This window comes from Trichoplusia ni, chromosome 5 (genome assembly GCF_003590095.1).
Source record: "Trichoplusia ni isolate ovarian cell line Hi5 chromosome 5, tn1, whole genome shotgun sequence".
Taxonomy (NCBI): domain Eukaryota; kingdom Metazoa; phylum Arthropoda; class Insecta; order Lepidoptera; family Noctuidae; genus Trichoplusia; species Trichoplusia ni.
In genome coordinates, this window is record NC_039482.1 from 12,737,359 (window position 1) to 12,764,711 (window position 27,353).

At 34.0% G+C, this 27,353-nt stretch overlaps 1 protein-coding gene across 1 annotated transcript; it reads left to right on the forward strand.

The window, feature by feature from the left end:
• Window positions 1-2: 2 nt before the first annotated feature.
• Window positions 3-27,101, forward strand: LOC113494546 (protein obstructor-E-like). The gene is made up of 5 exons (XM_026872936.1): window positions 3-108; window positions 15,296-15,535; window positions 15,942-16,130; window positions 23,500-23,717; window positions 26,250-27,101. Exons 1-5 carry the CDS (start codon window positions 75-77, stop codon window positions 26,319-26,321), a joined length of 753 nt encoding a protein of 250 aa, XP_026728737.1. The 5' UTR covers window positions 3-74; the 3' UTR covers window positions 26,322-27,101.
• Window positions 27,102-27,353: the final 252 nt, after the last annotated feature.

The following is a 27,353-nucleotide window of genomic DNA, read 5'->3' on the forward strand; positions in this document are numbered from 1 at the left end:
TTGTGAAGACTTGAATTACTGTAGTGAACTGTCGTGTGTTTGTTGCAGTGCTCATTGGAGAAACGACTCGCAGAATGTTATCGAGACAACATTGGACGGGTTTGATCGGTGAGTCTATGTCAATTATTAACTTCTCCTGTATTATTTCGTTTGCATTCTTTATAAAATTGATTAATTAAGTTTTCATGTTAGTTTCATGATCTCGCTATAACTTTTGAATTCCTCAATTGATTTTGAACCTTATGGTTGTGGTATCAATGTCAATACCTTTATGACAAGGTGCGGGATGTGTCGCAGTTAAGATCCCTGCGTAGAACAAGTTTCACAAATACTTGCTCTGAGTCTGGGTGTTTATGTACATGTAAATTGAATGATTTTACAAAACCAACGAGAGATAGATTCCATTGTGTGGGACTCAATACAAAAAAGGAAGTTTGCGGAAAAATTGTAGAGTCGAAAATAACTTTGTTTTGGCTTGTCGAGTTTTCATCCTCGCCTCGCTTTACACTATAGTTACAATTAATAAATAGTAATTAAAACCCTTCGGAATATATACAGTACTTGGGTTAATTATCTGTCCGCTCTCCTATCATCCGAAAATACAGATTATTTAACATATCCACTCTAAATATTCAATGTTTTGGTTAAAAGCAAATAATTTATCATTTAGTACAATATTATGTTAATATTATTCAGCGTTTCGTGATCAGTAAAACCCGGTCGTAAAACAGAGTTTGTGGTTAAACAAGCCTATTTGTGTAGGCTATTAATTAATATATTCGATAATTAATATGTAAACTTTATACATGTTGGGAAACCCCTTGGCAGCAGACACCTGCATGATGTTGGTTTCTATAGATCTGTACAAATTAAATGAGGAGACCACTTATATTTATTTGGTTTAATTACATCAGTAAAAACTATAAAAAAAACGGTTTGTACGAGTTGGGCTCACGAAACTGATTATTCAATATAAATACGCTAAAGAATTAACAAAATAAATTGTTAGGAATCTTTGAGTATCCAATGGAACCTCAAAAACTAAAATTCGTTTTGTGATTTGAATTTTAGTACAACGTCTGCATTCGTTTTTTTTCCCCTATTTTCTATCTCATGCGTGATCTAGATGTTTAAGCTTACTCAATATTCCTGACCTTTAACTAACTAACTATTACAAAACATGCAACAACAATCAATGTTAACAAAAACTAAAAACCTTCTATAGTTTTATTTAAATAAAAACCTTTACAAATAGCCACAAAACCAAAAAAAAAGTAACTAAAACTATTAGCTGAAGGGTAATCAATAATGTTATAAAACTTAACTAATAATAACTGCACTTAAACTATATTTGACATTCAAACTGAATTATAAAACCCTAGTGCTATAACCGTTGTGCGAGAGAGATAGTGATAGACGATGTAGAGCGGCATCTCGCTTGCACAGCTGCAACATTGTACTTTAATACGTTGTTCATTCACGATTTGCTACACAAGCAAATGTTTTATTTGTGTAAGCTGGCCTAGGATTAAATCAATTAGTTACAAGGTCCAGATTAAGTTCACGACTGTAATGGTTGATTTACGTAGGTTATAGTTATAAATATAGTTATACCAACTTATATATACGTCCCTCTTCTGGGCACACGACTCTTCGACTCGAGTTTTTGAGCACCACGCAACGACATCGGTTCTTACGATTAAAAAATGATAGGTGATAATTATTTCTTAGGTTTACGCGAATGTTAGACATTGAAATGAAACTACTTTTACGGATTTTATTATGAAGGTAGAACGAGCAACATCTTCTGTCAAGACGAACACCATCTCAGTCTGCCCGTGACCATGATACCTGCAAAGGGTTTCGAAACGTCGGGAACTAAAAATCTAAAATTAAACCGCGATAAAATCCGTAAAAGTAGTTTCATTTCAAGGTGATAATTATTTTATGCAAATTAGTTTTCGTGTCTTATTTGTACTGAACCCCCAGTGTGCCAGGGTCGACTTGACCGGCTTTTTATTTAATCTTTCAAGAATTATACGGGAAAAAAAGATAAAAGTAGGTATATTCTTTTAAAAGGAGAATGATGAGAGATAACCCTTATTATAAAGAATAATGATACTCATGATTAAACACAGCAATATCCACCCACTCCAAGCCAAACAAAACTACACTTAAAACCAAAATTTCTTCACTACGTCCCTGAATGTAATTAACAAAGCCAAGCTATTAGCAACAAAGAGATCTTAACACAAAACGCATTCTAAGAATGGACAATTTAACTAAAACTTTAATTAATTGTCATAATGACATTAACCCCTTCAGTGCGTCGGCGTATGTTGAGACTAGAGATGTTACAGCTTCGTAAATGTTTATCCGAAAGTATCGGATATCCGAAATAAGATATTTGTAAGACTGGCAACGAGATGTAAAGGTTTATAACAATTAAAGGCAGGAATTTCAATTAAACGCTTTTAGACATATTATATGTTATATTTCTTATCAGCTGAGCTGACACTTAAGACACTTGTCCCATTTTATTGCAATAATTCCACCAAAATATAGTAGTGTCCTTAACAGAAACTATTCAATACTATCATGAATATTTTTTAGAACAAAAACTCAGAACCGAGTTTACGTAAAAACTGCTGTACCTACCAAACATGACGAAATTTTTATAGAACCAAATGACAACAATCTCACGTTATACAAAACGACAAGTATAAACAAAATCGGTTCATAAATTAAATAATTGCATTCTTGCCCGAAATTGCATTATACAGGACAACCCTAGTCGAGTCATTGCTAAATACATGAAAAGGCAATCTTGTAATCTTCTCGGATCTGACAGAAGCTTACTATTGTTTGGACAAACAATGTGCCGTGGGTGTCAAGTGGAGAGGCGGGTAGCATAGCCAGCTATGCGAAGCGTTATTTAGCCCGACTGTTGATACTTAACGTTCGTTTAAGATTTAAATGTAAGTGAAAACCGTTTTTAGAACCTACAAAATAGTTGACGCCAAATTTTTTGTTGTAAGATCCTTAAAAGTAGTTGATTGCAAACTTTTTGTTGTTTAAGTTTTAGATCTTGGCAAAAACGAATGAAATATCAAATCGTAAAACTCGAGTTTCTGATACATTGATTTATTATCACAAAACTTTGAGCACGTTTCCCGAAAAAATAAAAGAGAGAATTGTTGATTGAAGATGCATATCTCAAGATCTACTGATATAAATAGTTTTTCTTTTAATATTATTGTCTAGGTCGCCTTTTGTACATACTTTCTTTGTATTTTTCTACCTTATTATCATCTTACAACAAAGAATAAAAATAAATAAATAAGAAAAAGCTCGGTACATTCTCAAGATTGAACTAATTTTTTTACTATCTATCCTATTCTCAAGGAGTTACAAAAACTCCAAAACACCAGCAATAAATACTACTGCCCTCCCCACTATATCTTCACCACGCTCATATCCATCACTGTGCTACCAGCCTCAAAACCCTCACATTCCCACGACCTTGAGACCAGTGAATGCCTAATTAATTATCTATTTATATATCGTACGCGAATTGTATGAGTTGTGAATGCATGTAGGTTACACTGTTTGCATACTCGTTGATGTGACATGACTGATTAATCATGTCTCGTTACCTCTGTGACTGATTGAGAACTTAAGTAGGTGTGTAGTTTCTTTGAGTACCAATGAGTTTTGTTATGTAATCTTGGATAGTCGCTGTAAGATTGGATACGAATGTTTTAGGTAAGTGTCTAGTAAAACAGAAAATCCTGATTACCATCCACCACTGAGGGTGTACAAAAAGGCTAAATATTTAGATATCATAGTTCATGATCTACAGGACTTGGTGCACGATGGGTGGACAGACCTTGAGATACGCAGTCGTTAAAAATACATCAATAAGCGTAACTTATTTATTAATAAATGCATAAGTTAAGCTTATGATAAAAAAAACACTACATAAGTTACTAAACGATCATGAAACTCACGTATAAGACATCCTCTTTTAAAAAAAACCTCACTTTTAAACTTATCCACTGCAGCACGTAAATCAAAAAGCCAAAGAAAAATGTAACAATCTCCCCACACGGTTAAAAACACATTTCACTTCAAGAAACAAAAGAATTTCCGCGAGATATCTTTCAATTAAAAGTTTCATTCCAACTATGAGCAAGTGTTCCGCGCAAGTTACGCTTAAAAACAAAATGCAGATAGAAAGAAAATAGACAAAAGGTAGAAATAGACAAAAGATGAACTCGCGCCCGTGAGACAATGGGTTTTTCACGTTTCCCCAGTGAATGGGGAAAGATGAATCAATGTGCTGTCAATGTTCCATTTGTTTTTGTTATCTCTTCCTTATTACACTTTGTTATTAATAGGCGTGTTAAGTAATGATTATAAAGGTTAAGATGTAAGATTCAGGCATTTTATTCAGTATATAGGCTAAGAAATCTGCTTGGAAAGTCTTTGCTTCATAGAATCACTATATTTTCTTAAGTCATAAGCCGAGCCTTTTCAGATCGGCTTCTAGTCTTACTAGATGCAGATAAGTGTTTTACAAGGAGCGACTGCCTATCTGATCTCCTATCATATCCTCAACCCCTTTACCCCCGTTACCTGGGCAACACCTTAGTAAGCCTTGTCGTCGGACTTTCTAGCTTCTAAATACCTGTAACTGTCAAAGAAGTGTTATTGGCAGCCAAGATCCACGATTTACCTGCCTCCCGGTTAAATTGTTATGACTGAGATATCCCCCTTCCACGGACCGACCGTATCAAGCGTAGCTTAACCTGTGATGTTCATACATTAAATGAAAGACTATTTGCGCTACCAGTTCATTAATTTAAAGTTTGTTATTTTTTAAACATATAATTCAAAAAACTTACTTCTTATCATTCTGCTAGGCTTTTTTGGCGAATTCCTTTCCGACGCAAAACCCTCTATTAGTAAACTACTTATTAAAGATACGATCATAATATATTTAAAGAGCACGATTTCGCAACCACACGCCATCAGCGTTTCTCTTGGCCCGCACCACACGATCAGATGATCTCGATATTCCCACGACCACAATAAGATGCTATCAGTCAAAAGAAAGCTGAAAGCGTGGGCTTTGAGAAAGAACTGTTACTCAACATCCTGATTTATTAGCACGATATTCGATTAGACTAGTTTTACTTTGTGTAATCACACTTCTTCATTTATAGAGATGAATTGCAAACTACAAATCGAAATAAAAAAAGAAAACAGGATGAGAACCTAAAGGAAACCATTATTTTTAACTTCCTTGTGTGAATAAGAACTATAATGTATCGTATATATTAAGTTGAACCCTTAAAATACGTAAGCAGATTTTGCATAAAACGTTAATCAAAAGATATCCATTATTTTCAACCGTTTTCATTTGGTCGCGCGAAAACTGAATCGTGTTAGATACCTACTGATTAAAATTGATACCGAAAAAAAGTCAAGCTACCTCTGATTATTCCACAGTTTACTAGCTTTAAATATTTCAATTGCATACAATTGACTTTCAAAACGAACATAAAAACACCATAAAAACGTAGTCCATAACCATAAGGTCGAAAAATCGATAACCAATCAGGTTAACAATAAACTTTTATAGTTAGAATGTAAAATGCAGAATACGATGCGACGCCCTTGACTTCACAAGACCCCTACCACCAGTATAAAAATAAAACTATTGCAAATGTGTGAGCAAGACAGCTGTATACGGCGTATATCGGTATCTCCCTCCCACAGTAGAGTATTTAAGAAAAGAAACAGTTTAGTCCATCTGACAGATTTAAAAAGTATATTCGATACGTCTTTTTTTCTTTTCTTTTTTTCTCGTCAACAAAAAATTAAGAGGATACAGTGATTTAAAATCTCGTGTGACGTCACTTACCAGTACGCTATTTACTAGCAAGTGATGTTACTAGTCCCCAATACCATGCATTTTCAACTTAAGTGCTTTTAATCTCCCTAACTTTTTGATGATATGGTAAAATGAAAAATTCGTATTCAATATTTTTGGGAAACCTGTCTGACGGTGTACTTAGATTTTTTAGTTAAATACTCTATTGTTTTAGGATTACTTTTAAAGATGGCGGCAGGTACAATACCTTGGAAGGTGATACGCAGCTTGACCTTAGCTCTACTCACCTTGACATCGGACACACAATACTAGACCAGCAGATAGTGTTCCACAATCCTCAGACAATAGATTGCTTACGGAAATAGGCAATAGAATTCGTGTTCATTATTTATACTGCGTTTTATGAATTGTTATATACAATTGTAAATTGGATTTTATTTACATGAATACATGATTATATCTTAATTTCTAGGTACTTATCTATATCGGCATTAATGATTCGTCAGATAAATGTTTGATTTTTTAGTTTTAAAGCAGGAGTTGCATTATGTTTTAAACCACGAGTATCTAATTCCAAATAATTTAAAGGCGGTGATTTTCATCTTAAAAGTGTCACAAAACCGTGTTACATAAAAAAGGCAATTCATAATATTGTTTAAACAACAAAAACTTACAAGAGACTTCAAACAGAAAACTAATTAGTCAAACTTGATGAAAATTTTATGGGGACCCAATGAACGCTATTTCACGTTAAATAAGAATCAACAAAAACGGTTAAACCAGTCCGAAGTCCTTTCGGTAACAAACATAAAATAAAACAAAATACGCTTTGACAACCTCCTTTTCGAAGTCGAATTAAAAAACCACTTGATAGATCATACACCTACCTTACTGATGGCTCTCTTTCATTGTACAAGTTTCATCACTCCCATCTCCCTACATTGTTACCACATGTTCGAAGACTTACATCATGACCTTAATTATAATTGCATTATGTGTGATTTATTACTGGTTCTCACGGACGTATGTTTCATCCATCCCTTTTACCTTTATAGAGTTCTTAATGACCGTGTGTCAGATCGGCGCCTTATGAGAATTGAGGGCGAAATTGCGATTGCAGAATCATGTTTGTATGTTCTGTAATTATTGATTTAATAACGGTAGCTACTCACATGAAGGAAGGATTTGGGGGAGGCCTTTTCCCAGAAGTGGGATACAGTGGGATAGATAAAAAAACTACTCACAGGTATTTATTGCGATTGTCCGACTAGTATCAGAGTCCGAAGTCATGAGATAACGCAGCGAGGCGGTGTCGCGCGTCGAATTCTGTATCTTCTATAAGTATTTGTGCCCAAACTACGCAACTGAAGAGCAAAGGGTTTTATATTTTCATTCTATCACTAGTTTCTGAAGGGGCTCAGTGCAACACCCTACGTATTAATGTAAAATATAAAGCTATGCCTCCTTGGAGACTACTTGGATAAAATATGCATTTTACATATGTTTTGTTTTCCATACAAAGCTTATTAGCTTAGCATAACATAGCTTAGCATATTTTTAAGAAAGCTAAATTGTATGCATTATTTATAACACCCAATTTTATAATACACTAAAAAAATACATTTACGTAAGAAGCCAAACAAAATCTCGATTTACTTACCACTGTACACATACATCTAAACCCAAAACTACCCGTGTCAAATAAATTGGCCGAAAAGACCGAAAACATTTTACATCAGAAAAGGGTTTAGCATACCCAAGGAGCTTTGGAAATAACAATTTAATTCAATGTCATTGCTCTTTGTACTTGTGAATGCCGACTAAAAATTGTTGCTATGTGAATGCGCATTTTGCATCACATTTTTGTTAAGTTGCAAGGTAAGTTATAGGTGTGAAAAGATGACTTAGTGCCCTGTGGTTTATAATTTAATATCATCTACAATTTTCAAGATGTGAGGAAGCAAATGATCAGAATAGTTTGCTATTTATTGGTTCAAAAGTCTTCAATCCCACCTTTGACGACCATATAAGGTTAGTCCTGTGTAACAAATATTACATCTCCTGTAGAGCCAAGCTACTGAATCTACACGGCCTGACTCTGCCGATTCCAACTACACAAATTATACATATTAGGTAAAATGGCTGCGCCGTTTTGCTAACATCGTTGAGGTGATGAGAATATTTAGTTACTGAAGTAATCTTTCGTGGAGAATCTGTTGATAAGTCTGCAGTTCTGCAGAATCTCAAGATCCAGATTAAGACGAGGCTGAGAAAAATGTCAAAAATGTTAAGTATTTGTGCAGAGAATCTTCACATTTACAAATACAGATTTTAGTCACACACCAAACCAGTAAGATTACACATGTCTTACGCACGCCGGTATTAACATAAAAATGTCAGTGAACGCATCCTGTCAGGCCACATACCTAACTAAACTCCTGCGCAACACGATGCGTAAGTTAAAAAGTATAAGTTTTTTCCGTTAATCGAGGCGTCCTTTGAAGTCGTGGTAGACCTGAAAGGGTTAAAAAAATGAGTACAAAAGCTGAGTCTTCTTTTTTTGTTACAGTTTATTCATATTTTGTCGTTTTTATACAAATACGTGTCGTATGTCTAAACTAAAAACAAACTCCTCAAATTTGACTTATTCCAGTCACCAATTCTGTTAATAAAACTATAAATATATAAAATGTCACCAATTAAATAACTTATTTTCTACTGTTAGTCAGAAATCGTGGTAACGGCATCCTAATTAAATAAAAACTAATTAACATAACTTTAACTAATTACACACATGTATTTCTGTCAACAAACAACATTTAAAAAGTCTGCACACTAATCTCATCTACATCAAATAGACCACATTATAACATCCAATTATCCAATTAATTTATCAATAATAATAATTTAGTAATACGCCTTCCCAACGCCCTCCCATTAATATTTATTGAACCGCCCGCAATTTACATGCTTTCTAAACCTATAGAATTTTATGAACAGAAATTATATTACGATGAGATCCAATGACCGGTACGATTGCTTGGTAACGTAATAATCCTGTCTGTTTTCTGAATAATTTTATTGTAGAGAGCTAATACTCCAATGGCCTTGGATATAAGTTTAATCAGAAGGAGTACTTAGTATTTTTAACCTCTGATTCAAAAAGAGATGTGTTATAAGTTGGCGTGTTTGTTTCTCTGTCTATGGCATCATAGATCCCGAACGAATGGAAAGACTTTATTTTGTTTTTCATTAAAAGTTAACTACGTGTGAATGTTAGACAATACAAATTCGATCGATCCTTTTTTACATGATTTTAAAACAACATTAAATTTAACTTTGACAGGCATGCTGAAGCCATGTTTAAATTGACCACGGATATATTTCAATCGATTGTCTATATAAAACCAGTAAAGAAAAAGGTAGAAAAAATATTTTACATGTTACGCAACATGTTTATGCCCAGCTGTGGGCAAATAAGGGTGGATATAATGATGAACTTACCAATGTTTTTGAAGAAGTTTTGTTAGTACCATTGTAAGGGTTAATCTGAGGATCTGCTGGACCGATTACAGAAAATCTTTTAGGAATAGATCAGTCACGTTATTTGCGATTTGTCATAGGCCATGTTTTTATAACTTGGTCAATACTGCCAGAAGGAGTCAATTATAAATTAATAAGTTAAAACCTATTATACTAAAACTATGTCTTTTTTCAATAATAAAACTATGATTAAGTCTTAGTTACAAGTAACAAGCAAGGAACTAATTAATTTCCTTCAAAAAGTCTTTCAGTAATTTGTAAATGTTAATTTCAGGTCAACGACCCCACTTAATTTTAATTACTAAAATTAAAGACATCAATTTCCAGACATTATAATTACTAATTACAACCCACGTAATAATTATCTCATAATGTATTTAGAAAGTGAATCACATTATTCATAATTATTATAAAATCAGAAAGGAGTTTGTATATGTAAGTGTTTACTTCAAAACGATTATTTCAGACATGTCTTCATGTGTTATTTTTTTGTGGATATTTAATTTTTTTTTTATTCGTGTAGTCTCATTAATAATTCGACCCTATATACGTCCCACTGCTGGGCACAGGCCTCTTCCCGTATAGGTTAGGTTTAAGCATTAATTACCACTCGAGATCCCAACGCCCCATCCAATATTTTATTTAACATTCTTATTTTTTTGGCTAATAAGAAATAAAAATTACGTTGTGTTAACCATATGAAAAAAAGGTCGAAATAAAAATTTTACTCTATTAAAGAAAGTACTACAATATTTAAAAAAAGGATTTAACATAAAATTTCGTAAATATGCTGCTAATTTTGAATCAGTCTTCTCTTATATCCGCAAGTCTTTATTTACCGACAACAATCCCTGCAATCCGCACAAGTTAACATAATACAGTTATCTATAAATTAGAGAGAATTATAATTCTATCCGCTTTTGGAAACCGAAACTGAATTTATCTAATTTCCGGCACACCAACCCTCAAAATCGCCGATAGAATACAAATAATACCTGACTTTATACCACGAGATCTGAATATAGAATAGTCGTCAGTGTAGAAAAGAGATAGAGCTATACACAGCGTATATCTTCATCTCGCTCCCACGACGACAACATACTTTCTCTATAAGCTTTATAGTTAGCTAAATAAAATAATCCATCATATTTTATTTTCTATTCATGACTAACCACGTACTGAATAAATTAACTGCGATTGGATATCGTAATTAAATCACGTCTGAACTAAATGTCACGCATCAGGGTCAAAGGTCAAAGAATCAATTTGATATAAGTTTCCGTCAATCTAGCTTAATGAAATATGAGCTAATTTAAATGAGAACGTATCGAATTGAGATCACATAGTGTGTTATCCTTCAAAATGCTTTTAACTGTCATTTATAAAAAGAGTTGTATTAGTAATCAATGATTGAGGACTTAAACAACAGAAATTCCAAAAAAAAAACATTATCAAAATGCATTTGTAAAAGGATTTAGGCTCATTTAATGGTTAAAACAAAACGGCTTTGGTCTAAAAACTGAATCCTCACTAAGAATTTAATCCTTGTATTGTGGATATTTTCACAGACATGCAAATGACGTGGTGCCTTGTGCATGTGACTTGAATGAAAACAAGGATTCATGGATCGCACAATATTTTCTTACGCAGGGATCGAATTCGCAACACCTCCCTTGCAGTAGGGTTGGCGTGGTGACATGATATTGCTATTGTATATAGTATCTTTTTAAAGACTTTTTTTGGATCCAATGCCTTTTCATATTATGAGAACATATTTAACACATAACATAAGCGGTAAATAGTATGTTTCTAAACTGAGTTCTTCTTAAAACAAATACATTTAAAACCACAATATTATTAATATTTTCCTCTGAAAGTCTAAACATCGTGTTTGTATTCCCGAGTTTAATTTTCCAAACCGCACTACTTGATACGCTCAGCACGAACCGCTCCGCCAAACTTTGAATAAAGTATTCAAAACATTGGTTATTTAGTACGAATACAAAATGAATATTTATGGTCCCGACACACCAACACCCAGAACCCGACATAACCTCTTAAAGGAAGAATATTATAAGAGCGAGATAGCGCATAACCCGGCGTAGAGCAGCATCCTGCTTGCACACTACAGAGAACAGGCTTACTAAAAACCTTGGTAGAAGTTCCCCAGTTATTAATTTATACATTGCACTCGAACAAACCAGGCAGTACAGGTGAATATGAGTTGCAACACACACGAACATGGTAACTCACATACATACTTGTTGAGTCCCGTCCTCCTTTCTGTCTTGTTTTCATCCATTAGATACTTGAAAAAAGTAAGTGTAAACATTGGTAACGCAGTGCCAATATTGGTGCCAACCAATAAGGTACCGCAAGTAAAAATGAAAAACACCACATATTTTAAGGACTATTTATGATTTTTTATCGGGAACTAAAGTTTTATTATAAACGTTTTTAAGTCTATTGTTAATTAACATTTGGTAATATTACCCGGTAACTAACGAATTTTTTTTTTGTCCTGTATCTAAATAAAACACAAATTTACAAAACAAATATTTAAAAGCCAGATAGTAAAAAAAAAGTTAAAAAGAAAACGCCTTTAACAAAAATGTCCATCAAATATTGGCCCAACATTGCAACCAACATTTGCAGTCACATTGACCTATGCTAAAGCAATGTTTGTTGAGTGTGGCGTGACCGGTAGTATTGTTTCACGGGTTACACGACGTTACACAAGTTACGTCAGATGTATGCGGTGCGCAGGCGCAGAGAAAGTCGTTGCGCAAGCGACGCTCAAGATACAGCGGTGACATTGAAATTGTTTGCATTCAGGTTTAATTTTACGAGGTTTTTTTTGAAGAAAAATAGCTTAAGTCGTTTTTTTTTACAACCAATCACTAAACAAACGAAGTGTTTCGTGGTCCGCTGTAGGACAAAGGTATCTTCCAAATTCCAACTCTGGCCGATAAATGAATGGAAATAGAATTAAAATTACACTATTCGTTTTCTCCTAAGCATTTTGCCAACTGAACAATTGGAAATTCAGTACGGGGGTGAACACTCACTTTCAATACAATAATGAAATGGTGTCAAATTGAACCGAATTTCCATTAATTCACAGGCAATTGTAAATAGCGTAATTAGAGCCCAGGTCTTCCTTATCCAGACCTAGTCTCTACCTTTTCCTTATCATTGGGCCAAAAGGTTCAAATTATGAAAAAATATCTTTTTTAATAAGTACTAGGTAACCCTTGTTAGCCAAAACATATCAGAATATCAGAATAAAATAGCACAAAATAAATAAACAACATCTTGAACTCACAATTTGAAACCTGTTTTGTATTCATAATTTTATTAAATGATGTAACGGTTTACTCACGCGTATTTATCGGGGTAGCCCGACTAGTTTCGGACCCAACCGGAGTCCTTAATCATGAGCAGACGCGGCGGGATCGCGAGTCGAACTGTCTACTGACACTAGTCGGGCTACCCCGAAAAATACGAGTGAGTAAACCTTTAAATCATTTAATAATGAATCAGTCTCACGATAGTTATTACAAAAATTTATAATTTTAATTATACATTTTTCATCTTGTATATCAATCTAAGAATATAAATGTTACTGTTACTTCCTAACATTCTCGAGTGAACTGTTATTATGTAACGTTTGAACACATCACACGTCAAAACTTCCGACAATAAACAACAAAACAAATTGCGGAAGACAAGCATTATATTAATACTTAGAACATTTCTAGGAAAGTTAAACGTACGGTTAAAACAAACGCAGGCTATATACGTAACAGAAAAAGGTCTATAACTCCATAAATTAAAGTTATACCTATATACGTTAGTCAAAACTTGAGGTTAAACATGTACAAATAAGCAAGGAATATATTTAAATAACTAGCTGACCCAGCAAACGTTGTTTTGACTAATGAATTATTTCTAGTTGTATGTATTTTTTACTGCAGCATTATAAAAAAATAAAAACAAAAAATTTCGTCAAAAAAATTTTTTTTTTTTTAGTGTGAGCAACCCTTAACACTTAGGGGTATTTCATAAAAATCGGTCGAACCGTTTCGGAGGAGTACGGTAACTAACATAGTGACACGGGAATTTTATATATTAGAAGATAATGAATACTTAAATATGTATAATATAGTTTGTTTTAGTATTAAGACAAAATGCAGTAGATTGTCTTGGATTTCTTTTAAAAAAACAGGTTTCTGCCTTTAGTTTTAACCGATTCCGGTCCATCTTCAGTAACTACGAAAAACTGTAAAAGCAATTGAAATCATAATCCAGTAAAAATATTTCTAAAGAATAACCATCTTCATTCAAAAAACCACGAAAAAAATATCGTCTTTATTTAAGAACGACACCAATTACCACAACAATTTCCAATCTTGCGTAAAGTTGACCTTTTGCCCATTATTACTTACGCACATACGCAATGCAGACCGAAATACCAAGTTTTAATGTTTATTCCAAACCAAGTTATGCGTCACCACGTGTTTGAATGGTACCTCTGATGAGAACGTGCTGCTTCATAAATATGCTTCCAATATGAGGGAAATTTAGCTTTTGAGTAATCAAAGAGTGGAGGTAAATGAAAGGTACTGAATAGCATTTCCTAATTGAGTATTTGAAGAAAAAAGTCTTAGGTATTTGGTAGATTTCTAAAAATAATACGTTCTTTTTAGTTTATTAAATCTTTAAAAAAACCTGAAAGGCTTTAAAGGTGGTGAAACAGAAGTTAGGCGAACTTTTGAGAGAGGGGCCAGTAACGTCACTTGTCGGTCAAAGTATACTGGTAAGTGACGTCACAGGATAGTTCAAGTTACTGTACCACCTTCACTTTCTTCTGATGTTTTTTGGGAACTATCAGACGGACGATGTATTATTTAGATTTTTAGTCAAATACAAAATTGAAGTTTGTTTGTTTTTGTCGAAAGGACTTAACCGATTTTGATAAATTATGGTACGGTAATAGTTTACAAATTGCAATATGGCTTTTCTGCTTACCCGACGTGATCACAACCGAGACCCACGGGTCTAGATCTAACGAATATCAAGTTACTAAATATACAAAACCTTTTTACTTGTAATTTTTGCCCAAAAATATAAACACAGAAAATGCCTAACGTTTCCTCGGTAAACAATATTCCATTTACATAATACGGCAAAAAATACGCACAAAAGAAAAAGGAACACATTTATTCTATACCAAGATTGAACATAAGAAGCGGTATTATATAAATTGCTATACAATTTTCGACCTTGTGACCCGGAGATACGGAAGCAATTATAGCATCTAAGTTACTGTCAGAATTTGAATTATTACCGGGGCCTAAAGACTTCCTTTCGAAGTAAAATTGTACAGAAACTGTTAAAATGAGATCGTTTTTCAAAAGGTTTTTGGGTCGTTGACATTTGATAAGTTTAAAAAGAAATAAGTACAGAAAGAAAAAGTAACAAGATTCACGTAGGCATTGTACGCATTGTATTTATTTTTGGGGCAGAAATATACTGTAATATGACTGAGAGTATCAGAATAAAACACATATTTTTACATATAAGAATAGACTTAAATTATATATTTTTCGGTATTGCTACTTTTGGCTATGTTATAAGAGCATTATTTCTGACAAATGCTTATAATCTACCCTCAACAGTAGGCCTGCGAAATAACGGTCTATACGGCAAATAGAGTCATTTCTCTTCCCATTTTTGACTTAAAAGGTTAAACTGAACTTCATGTTGGCTTGAAGACCCCAAAGTCATTATCACAAAAAAAACCTTAAAAGTCCCACATACGGTAATTAACCTCTTTTCTTTTCCTTACAGTACTGGTGGTATACGCAACCTTCGCATCATGCGCGCAAGTTGAGGACCCCTGCAAGACCAAGTCCAGGGTTGTGGCTGATGACAAATACTGCGACAAGTACTGGGAGTGCGACAATGGCCAGTCCATTCAGTACGACTGCCCCAATGGCCTGGTCTTCGCGGGGAAACACCGAGGAGTGACGGAGGGATGCGACTATCCATGGAGGTCGAATTACTGCGAATATCCTAAAGTGCAAACTAGTGAGTGTTTTGGAATACTGTTTTACTGTTGTGAAGGTATCTTTTCTTGTTGTAAAATATGAACTACTTCCTCTCATTATAAAAGGCAAAAAACAACTATATGTCCACGCAACTAGGATCCAGCTACTAAATGGACTAACTGTTGAACCACTGACAAACTTCCGCCACACCCAAGGCATTCCAATTCTCAGCCTTCCGCATACAGTTACCCAAGCATCTAGCGTTAAAAACCGAAAGCGCATACTTTATCAAATCCTCTAACGAAAAAAAATGTCATGCTTACTAAGTATTACTTACTATACCTTTAGTACTGATCCTGAAAATCCCAGAAAACTCTTACTCTTCCACTAGCGAATCATCCCTTACCCATTATAATAATAGTTTTTTAACCTCCTCCCTACCTCAGACCCGCCAATCGGCACGGAGCACTGCGACTGGCTGTACGGCATCTTCGGGCACGAGACCTCCTGCACCAGGTACTGGACCTGCTGGAACGGGACCGCCACGGAACAGCTCTGCATCGGAGGCCTGCTCTACAACGAGAACGCCCACTCCTGCGACTGGCCAGAAAATGTGGACGGCTGTCAGAAACATCGTGAGTACTTCTTGGTTATTTAAAAAAAAATGAGCTTTTTAGTAATGGGATTGGCTGAAAAGATAAAGTTGAGTTTCTTTTTTATTTAGACAGGTATTCAAATTATAGCTTGTTCCGAGTCTGGGAGTCTTCGTGTACGAGATTTGTATGCTTGTCAAATCCCACGGGGCACAAGGAATATAATTCGTTACCGCGGAGGTTAAAAATATGTGGGCTAATTTGATTCTTTCTTGCATTTCGTGTCAGGAACATCAAGAATAAGTGTAGAAAAGCCAAGTATTTCATTGAGATTTAACCATAGCATCCAAAATACCAGAATTATTCCAAAAACATCAAAAAACAACATGACAATATAATCACAAAGACTCTTGACTTCGGCATATACATTTATACAAACCAAATAACTTCGCAGTCAATGTGAGTCCTTGAACAAATGTGGGAATTTAATTAATTCCGTCCCCGAGACGTTTCACGTATTCCGCCTTGATTACTCAAAGTCAGGGTAGCGGGGTGTCAATTTGACTAGCTTTATAACACCTTATATATCCGCTTAATTAAGTGTATTTATACAAGTGGTGATGGCAACGTAATTGTCTTAGAATCGCTTTTAATTATTAGATTTTAGTTGGAAATACCCTTTCTTTGTTTCCAATATGACAACTAGTCGTAATAATTGAAAATGATCCTACGGGAACATAAAATCTTGATATACACTATCCTATGTGCTAATCCAGATCATAAACTATCTGTGTACCAAGTTTCGTCTACATCCGTTTAGTGGTTCGCGTGAAAAAGTAACAAACATACACACTTTCACGTTTAGATATAATATTAGTAGGATAGAATAATAGACATAAAAAAGAGGCAAATAGTATTCATTTCTAAACAAATGCTAAGTCATGACCGCTTCTGCTTATAAAAGAAAAGATTCTTGCGGAAGTCAGTCATAATAATATCTAGTATTAGAAAGTTGAACTATCAACACAATATAATAAAACGTCTGTATCGTGACAACGAATAATCTTTTGTATGTACTGACATATTGTTTGGATGGCTACATACATACTTACATGTGTTTTGCTACAACATTATAAACGAGATGCCACTATAATGATTTAAAATAGTCACACACGTACAATTAGCACGTAATGTCAATTAATTTCATACATTGTTTGTAGCAAAAGCAAAAGTCGTTGTTAATTTAGGTCGTCAAGTCAAAAGATATGTTTTAATTACACACAAAACACGCAAAGAAAAATGCTTATTAATTTCTTGAATAAACAAAATTAAGATCACTTAAAGTTAAGACTGTTCAATAAGGATGTCTCTCCATTTGATAGAGTACACTGTCCTGCTTTTAAAACTAAATTAATCTTTTTTGGCAATTAAATACAAATTGTAAAAAGTTCAAACCCCAGACAGAATCAAACCTGCGTCTCCTAACTATACGCTGCAGTTACTTCACCAACCAAGCTAACGAAGCTCTAGTTAAGCTAAAGTTTATCTGTAACTATTGTTGTGATGATTATAACTTTACTTTCTGTCACGTCAAAATGATGACAAAGTGTAAAAGGTTCTGAGTATGCATAAATCAAAAGTTTTTATTTCCGTTGGCCGTTTTTCAGGCACTTTTTCGCCACATATAGATCATATTCTTCTTCTTCTATTCTATGGGTTTCAATATACACGGAGATGACTTCAGCTCACGATCTAGGACTCCGGTTGGTTCCGAAACTAGTCGGGCGAACCGATACACACGCGTGAGTAGACGTTTACTAGCTACACGTCTTATTCAAACTTCAGCTACATTTTATTCAGGCCACTTAAAAAGGCAGATAGACAACGACGTTTTTTCAAGATTCGTTTATTTTAGGCCAAGTGGCCTGTTGGTGAGTCAATAAGGACTTGAGTTTTGCGCCTTCTTCAAACTTCGATTTCTTCTAAATCACAACAAAAATAATCTTAATTTTTAATTACCTATCAAAAACAGACATTCCAAATTAAGTACATACAAATACACAAATGCTTTATAATCGTGACTTCTTGAGATAAAGTTGGTTTATAACGCCAACCTAAATGAACAAAATAATTATTACTGTAATAATATTTTATCACTTCTATAAATTTTAATGTAGAGTTAAATTACAGCTAACAGTTAGAGGTAAGGGTCAATTCTCACTGAAAGCGCCGCTACCATAAGAGCAAGAAATGAATGTAAGTAGAATCGCTCCGTTTCGCGGCCAATCGCTACCTCTCGTTTGCTTCGAAACGACTGTGGACTTTTTACACACGTAAATAAGATTCAAAATAGTTTTTAATATTGAGACTCATACCCTATATAAAAAGAATAATAATACGCGCCCAGCCGCTGCTCTTTCAGTGTGCATTGACCCTAATGGTAAAATGTATTAAAATGCAATTTGTTGCAAAATCTTAATGCGTGTTTGATTAGCACGTAAGTATTCAATTCTCATAAGTTTTAATAGCTATTGCTGTTTTAATAGCTTGCGATATGTGTACACGCAGATTAATGACTATATTACAAGTAATGATGCATGAATGTAGTATTAGCATTGTAATTAAAATGAAAACAGAGATAAAAGATGATTACGGTTTACTCACGCGTATTTATTAATGATTAAGAATAACATAAATAAGGACTCTGGTTCTTCTGGTTAGGTCCAAAACTAGTTGGTTGCGTAGGGCAATCCCGATAAATACGCGTGAGCAAACAGTTGCATCTTTTAAGTATAAATCATGAAGACTTCTTTAACAATAGTTAAAATGATAGTATTCGTTAATTAATTAACTGTAAAATATAAAACAGACATTTTTAGTAAAAAATCAATGAGAAAAGACAACATGACAACAATCAAATAAATTCGTTTCCTATTGTCGCTTCGCTAACACTGTTGTTCCCAACTGTACTTGCCAACAATGCTTCAAGAGAACGAACGGTACCCGTTTCACCAATCAATCCACGCGACTTTCACACTAATTGTCTGATTAATAAGGCGTATAATTGCTTAATTGGTGCGTTCCTCATGTAATAATTCGATAATTGTTCGGCAATTGTTTTTATCGGGGCATCGACTCTTCAAAAATGAAAGTGCAAGTTCATGAATAATTGTCCGTTGTAGAATAATGATGGGCAATTATTCAATTGTTTGAATGGACTTATGATTTATGTACAAAGGGTTCCCTACAGTTATTTTTTTTCTATGTATCATAAATTCAGATGAAAGACCTCTCTAGTTCTTTTCAATGGACTTCGGAAAGGAGGTTCTCAATGCGTATTTTTTTGTTGTTTTTTATTTGTAACCACATATCTTCGGACTGGATGAATCGATTTTGTTGATTCCTCTTCCTTTTTATGTGAAATAAATAGCTGTCATAGGATATTACATAAAAAATCAAGTTTGCCTAAGTAGTTTTTGTTTTTAAAGATGGTTGCATGTTCTTGTTGTTAAATAATATCAAAATATTAAACATGGATTATCATAATTATTATCTGTCTATTTTTGTTTCCTACGAAACCAAATACATCCATTGCTTTTTAGATGAGTTCCTTTCCGAAGTATTTCTATTTGATACCACTTATCAACAAATAAAAAACTTGAGAAATATACTTATGCTATAGCTGAATACTAAGAGACATCTGAATTCCTGTTCGTATTAGTTATCTCGCCTGATTTACATAGCTTGTATTACTCAGGAACTCATAACCAATCCAATCAAAATGATAATATCATAATTTATCGATATAACATATTGAAATGGGTGATCTAAGGTAGAAACGTCAAAATAAGGTCTTAGGTTATATACCTTAGGCTCAGCTGTGGAAACTTTCATTATTGATTCAAAATTATTCTATAGACGATGAAATAATTATGAAGTTGACATAAAAGATACACAAAAAAATAATTTGTGATTATTTTTGCGATTACACAAGTAGAATTTGTCATAAAGTGATGCTGAGATTTCCGTTAATTAAGTACTAATAATTAATTAATACTTTCGCTGATTATGTAAACATGATTTGTGTATAACTTCATAATAGGAAATGTAGAAGGGAGACAGGGCTACACGCCGTAGAACAGCATCTCGCTTTAATAACTTTAATCATTCTTTAAGAGGTGTTTAGCCCGCAGGTACAGATTGAATCATAGGTCGCCTCTGTCCCACGATAGTTCACGACTAATGTAGTGCGATATTCTCTGAAGATATTCCCACAGTAAATTCTTTATAGGTAATTGAAAAAGGTGTGGATGAAAGAGGTTCCGTATTGTAGTTTTAAAATCAGTTTTAATTCTGCTGTAGTGGTTTTATGGCATGGATTTTTTATAGCATGTAAATAAGTACAGATTTGGCATTTCCTTAAAGTAAATATTTATTGAACTAAATGATTTAACAAGACACTGTAGGTAAAGGATTTTTTTAATAAAAAAAGTCAATTTATCTTAATTTTCATCTGTAGAAGTTAAATCTGAAAACTGCTAACAAAGCTTTGAGTTCTGAAACAAAAGCTTGTCGATAAGTGAGTATTTGTAGTTATATAGAAAATATTAGAAAAAAATGTTTATTTTGAATTTGATATATTTGAGTTATCTGATTATCGTAATCGTTATACTATTATAGTAAAAATCGTAAGTTAAAAACAGTAGCTGTGACTTTTTAGCCCACGAATTAAAAATAGACTATCTGGACATGACAGCTGAAAAAATCAACAAGATCGGGATGCTCTTTTTTAATTGGAAACATGTATTTAAAACGTACTGCTATTTTGAAACCTTTTGACGTTTGACAGTTCAATTTTCCGGGTTTTTCCAAACCGATTTTCAGCAATCCTCAATTCAACAGTAGATAAGTCACGACTTCTCTTTGATCGTAAATAGATAAAATCTGATTCAAAAAGTTAAGCAGGAAATTGATTTAGAAAAGGAGCTTTGGAAAAAACGAGATATCGATCTAAAGGTATCGGAAAAGTTTTCGTATCAGCTTAACGCATAAAACTGCGAAAAAGTAAATGTCAAAATATCTATGAAATCGAATAGAATGTTTTGTTTTTCTGTCCGAGTGTTCCAATGTACTCAAACTAAAAGTCAAAATCACGTCACTTCTCGAAACTTAATGTCATACAGGTGCTTTATTCATTTTCCATTCTAATTATCTAGGCCTTAGTTCGTACTCAAAAGAATAAAATGTAAAGGCTGATGCCGATAAACAAAAAGTTTTATACCACAAAACCTTATCCTTATATTTAAACTATCCTCCTTGAACAAACAATACACAGAATAAACTCCGTTTAGAGATAAGAGAAGCATACATATAAAATAACCACGTCACGTCTGTCGATCATGAGCCGACTAAACTTCGTGTCTTAGAAATTGTTCAAACCAAGCGTATAGTCTGCCGACTATGAGCAGTAAGGGTCACTCCAGACTGTTCGGTTGCTACTCTCGAACCCAATATTAACGCTAATTGTATGTATAGTGGCATGAACTGATTCATGTAGTGGTATGAGTTGGAACTACGCTCGATCGAGAGGTAGGTAATGATAAAAATGAATTGCTAGTCAATTTAGATTTAGTTTAATGCTATATTGCCGGACCGATCGAAAACCAAATCAAAAATAGAACTAAACTAGTTTCTGGGGTAAACCCGTTTAATTGAGCTTATTGTGAGCCCCTTTTTCAATTCTAAACTCTACCTTGAATACGCGTAGTGTTGTGCCTACGCTTAGCGTGATCGATTGCCCTTCTGGCTAAGCGCCATTACTACAATCGTCAACAACGACAAAAGCGTTTAATTTGATTTCATTAATGATTTTTACCTGTTATATCAATACATTCAAAATTTACTGTCAACGCTAATGATTGTTTGAATGTCCATTGGCTTGCGCGGCTATTGGCGTAGTGTTTAGTTACCCTGACTGCTAAACCGAAGGTTGTGAGTTCGATTTTCATCTAAGGTTGATGAGCATAGGTGTTTGTTCTGCATCTATGTGTAATATGAATTACGAAAGAAAATGTATTCCATCATTAGTCTGATAAAAAATCTTTTTTTTTTGTAATGCCTCTATAATAAATCTACCTACTATTTTAACCAGACAACCAACTGCCCAGTTTGAGCGTTCAATATGTTGTCGAATTACGTGCAAATAAAACAAAAGAATACGTATGGAAATACAATGCACTGCGCGACGCTCGTTCACAATGGGATTCAACATATACCATTGGTGTAAACCCGGCCTTAGTGGTGATAACTTATTCAATACGATATCGATTCAACGTTCATTCTACAACTATCGACTATTGTTCTCGATTCCGAGAATCAAGGATATAATAAAAGCTTTTAATGTATAAAGTATGAAGTATATTTTCCTTGTATAGGGCCAGGGGCCTCTCTACTGGGAATTTCGTGGGTAAAGCCGATTTGGATATTAAAATTACTTTGTTTTCAATTGTTTTGAGTGGCGTTTAGTCTTTTAATCATTGATAGAGTGTCTGAAGAATTTTTGTTTAATTTCACTTGAATTTTTAAGTCTATATCACATTTCTAGAGCATTGAATATGAAATATTTTTTTATGTAGAGCTTAAATATAGAGCCTTTTTTACGGAAATTAATACCTACAATAGGGAAGTCATCTCAAAATTACATTTATGTGAACAAATCCGTCATTAAAATATCAAAAGCAGTAAAAACCATTATAATAATTGACATGAACTCAAAGAAACTAAATAAAAAAGGAACGTTTCAAGCAAAACACTTCCGATGCCAAGAATACAATAAAACTTTGTTAAAATTAACAAGCAAACAATCTTGTCGCGTCTTGTTCCGCTTGTTCATTACTCTTGTCAAGTTCTAGCCATCTGAACATGAACGAACAAGTTCCATTGAGTGAGGAATCACTGATATTTATGCTTAAACGAGTAATTATTCACAGCACTTCTGATTTCGAAACTTACCGTCTAAGAATTATTTAAAGTTTAAAAGTCAAGTTTATTTATAGTATCCTTAATAACGATTTCCTTTTTAAGTTTTTTTATTTACAAAGCTAACTGGCTGATCTATTTCCAAAGACTTTGATCCAAAATATTTCATTAGACACATTTAATGACGATTTCTTTTTAAATGTTTTCAATTTACGACTTCAATTCAAGTGTACTCATTTTCAAAATCCAAAATTAGTCATCTGCGTACTTATTTTTCATTGAAGCAGTTATCCTGAAACAGACTTTCATATCAAATCCAAACATTCATCACTCTCTATCGTTCATCCACTAACACTAATAGCAATTTTATCAAGAAGAGCAATATTAATTCTTTTTCTTAGACAAATCTAACCTCTCTTCTCATTCTTTACAGCGCTTTGCAACGAAGACCCCAACGGCAACGTGCCCCTCGGCAAGTCCTGCAACAGGTACTGGCAGTGCCAGGGCGGGTACCCTCGTCTGCAGAGGTGTCCTGCTATGCTGGTCTTCGACAGGAGGTCTCTAAGATGCGTGGTCCCACCCACTGAGGACTGTGATGTCCCCACCACCACACCGCCACCGCTAGAAGAGGAGAACCAGGATTCGAGACCCGTAAGACTTTTTGGCGTTTTTATTACATTTTTTGCAAAAAATTTCAGAAAATGCTTTGTAACTTAGAAAGAAACAGAGTGGAGGTTTTGCTTGCTATTGGAAAGTACAGATTCCGAAGTCACAATTAGGTTATCTGTGGTACAGACTGAATGTAATGATAGCCTATAATGGTCTCCTTAGAGTGCACGCGTGCATAAAGCTATGTTAAAACAAGGTGTCTTTTTAATTATTTTCAATACAGGCAAAGAATATGTTCGTTGATTATTAGGTATTGAATAGTTTAGAAAATTGAAATGAAAGGCTCTTAAAGAAAATTGTGTTATTTTCTTTCAGAGCCTTCCATTTCATTTTTACTGATGGAAAAAAAACATTCAACATCACATTAGATTAACACTTAAGCTGCTTATATATCCAAATTCTTTTAAGGAGGGTAATGATTTTGCTGTTCTAAAAGCGACAGTACATGCAAAATTAAATAACTAGTTTTGATCGTATTCATTTTAACTGTCACCTGTCAAAATGCCCACGTTTCCATATTAGATTTAACAAGTGATAGGCGAACCACAGGCTGTTTGAAAACTGTTACAGCTATGCCGTAGTTTCTAAAATCTACCTAAACTAATTAACTTATTCAGTTTCCATTGGGCTTCACGTCAAATCTCAAAATTGAATATCTATGAATTGGATGCTTCAGAGCTATTTTAAAGCAGTGATCATATAGGAGTGTGTTCCGTGGATTTTTTACAAGAACAAAACCGATTGGGATACAAATTGCAATAATGGAATCACACTCACACTAACATTCAAAATGCGAATATTTGTATTTTGTGTATGTTTGTTACGTCTTCAACTCAATTTAAATACCGATGTTGATAAAATTTGGTATCTAGGTAGATGACAATTTGGATTAACGCATAAGCGGTTAAAGTCGTGAGCATCAGCAGTCATTTTATAAAAGAACGAACACCCAAAAATTTAGCACGTACAGATTCAAAAACAGATCGGAAAACTATAATATCAAACGTAAGTAAGGCAATTGATCTAAAAACTAAATAGATCAATACTTAAAACTACAAGTCAATGCATCTAAAAATAAAACGTCTATTTATATCAATAAATAATCGACAGCTGAAAGGTCGATCCTAGTATTTCCAATTGACTAAACAAACCAATTTAAGAGGCTGATGTAATAAACATTTGAACCAATTCAGTAAAACACTCGAATTGCTCTGATCTAGAACAGTGATCTTAATTAAATTGAGTGGTAAATTCAGACTATCGATTTACACTTAAATATTTATGCCTTAGGAATCAATGCCTACAGGGCAAACAAAATTATACAGTTAGTGTAGAAGATCAAGTCTGTGGTGTTTGTAGCTAGGGATACATTTGCTTAACTAGAGATTAAATAGTTGAACTTATTTGAGAATTCGATGGGTCTTTGGAAAGAGGATAGAATACAATAGCAAACAGATTATATTGTTTCAAGGAACTGGATTTTTTCTGTTTTGTTTTTAGTGTTCATAAATAAATGAGAGTTTTTAGTTTTTAGTGTTCATAAGTGAGAGTAAAGTTAACAACGAACGTTGTTAACTTTACTCTTTGGCATAAAACTCTTAATAGGTTTCGGTACCCAAAGGAGAAAATAAGAATATCTATGTCATGTATATACATGTATGTCATCAATAAACACGGGCTCCCAAGCAAAAAAAACATGACTTCAAGCGCAAATCCGAATCGCAAATGACTAAAAAAAATTACTCAAATCTAAGTAGGAACTTTATTATACTTATCTGAATAAAACTTCTGCGAGAATCTCCAGAAGTCTCGCTCAGTTAATCCCGTAAATCGAACGTGATTCTCAAAAGGAACTTACCGATTTGGTTCACTTGAGTTAGGAGAGCATTAGTCTTAAAGATGTCTTTGATTACCCTACATTACACTATCGGCATTCGCTCTTGTAAATTGAAACTAAATAGACCTTGGTATTGGGGAATCAATGTTCTTATTCCTGTTGTGAAGATGAATCTTAGTTTTTGTAGAAACATTGTCTGTTGCCAGGACATTTATTTTGACTTTTGAGTCAAAATAATTATCTATTGTCCTAGTGCCTATTGTGTCCTAGTGTCCTATTGTAATAGTTATTTGTGACTGAAAATGACCAAAAAGACTGTGTGCCTGTGCCTGTGTATAGTGTGTTATAAACTATAGTACGTGTTGTCATCCGGTACAGTGTGAGGTCAAAATCCGCGACACACTCATCTTATTTACGACCGCAATTAGCGTTACTAACCCGGGATATTTATTTTTATTATTAGTTATTGCAGGCAAAAGATATTTAAAACTTGCAACTATCTACCATTTCATGTTCATGAGATACAACCTGGTGACAGATGGACGGATAGATAGAGAAGCCTTAATGAAATCTTCAAAAAATGTTTTTCGAAATCTAAGTAATTAACGGCTGTCGAGAACTCATAATACAAGTACACCTTAAGACGATTTGACTCATCAAGAATGTATCTGTTTCAGAACACGCACAAGAGCCAGCGACCTTCGCACGGCGAGTTCCAGGACCGCCAAAGACAAGCATCTAGAAATTAAGTCATCTTCTAGAATCTTCTAGAACACCAACACCTCCATCCCCTCTTCTTTCGTCTACTCCTTCCCACCATTACAACCACTTTCCATTAGAAGTAACTTATGCTTCATTGTTTTTACATTAGTCATGTAATTAATTTAGGTATTAACTTTAAGTGAACACTGCCGTGGAACTTAAATACTCGAGCAGGGAATCTGGAGACGTCTGTTGGGTTGGAGCATCGATTCTTAAAACAGTCAAATAACCCTAAAAAGAAGAAACAAAAATGTTCGCTGAAAAGTCAGTCAGCGCTCAAAATTACCAAAAAGATCTGTAGAAGACTCATTGTTTCACTGTAACTTAATTAAATTATACAACGTAAAAGGTTAAGGCATTATGAGAGACTAAAAATACACGACTTTTAATAAGCAACATATTTTTGGTCTGCGGGCGAACTTATTAGGTCCGAATATTTGACGTGCCTTCGTATCGTCGCCGAAGAATTTAAAAAGCAATTTTATGAGATTTTGTTATTCCTACAATGACCAAATGGTTTAAATTCCACTTTTTTACTGGATATTTTGAATAAAAATATCCAGAAAATTTGTTAGAAGCATGAATGTTTATGCCAACCCTCGATTTAGGGTCTATTCCCTAAGGAGGGCCTGAATGTATTGATTGATGATATTATCAACGTAACGATGGTCCAACCCGACAAAAGTAATTTTTTGTACTTAGTCAATATTTATACCTGTAAGTTCATATTGTTCTTAATAATAGTCAATAAAAATTTTATTTACTTATGTGTTTCTTTTATTTTTATGTCAATTAAACTTTAGTGGTTTGGGGCCTTGACTGCTATATCGGAGGTCGTGGGTTCGTTTCCCACCCCAGACAAATGTTGATAAGATGAGCACGATCATTTGTTCTAGGTGCAGTTTATCTATATTATTTATGTATTTAGAAATATGTGTGTTTATCAGTTGTCAAGCACGTACATGACAAAACAAACCTTTCTTAGTTTATCTTAGAAACTAGGTGCGGATTAATTGAAA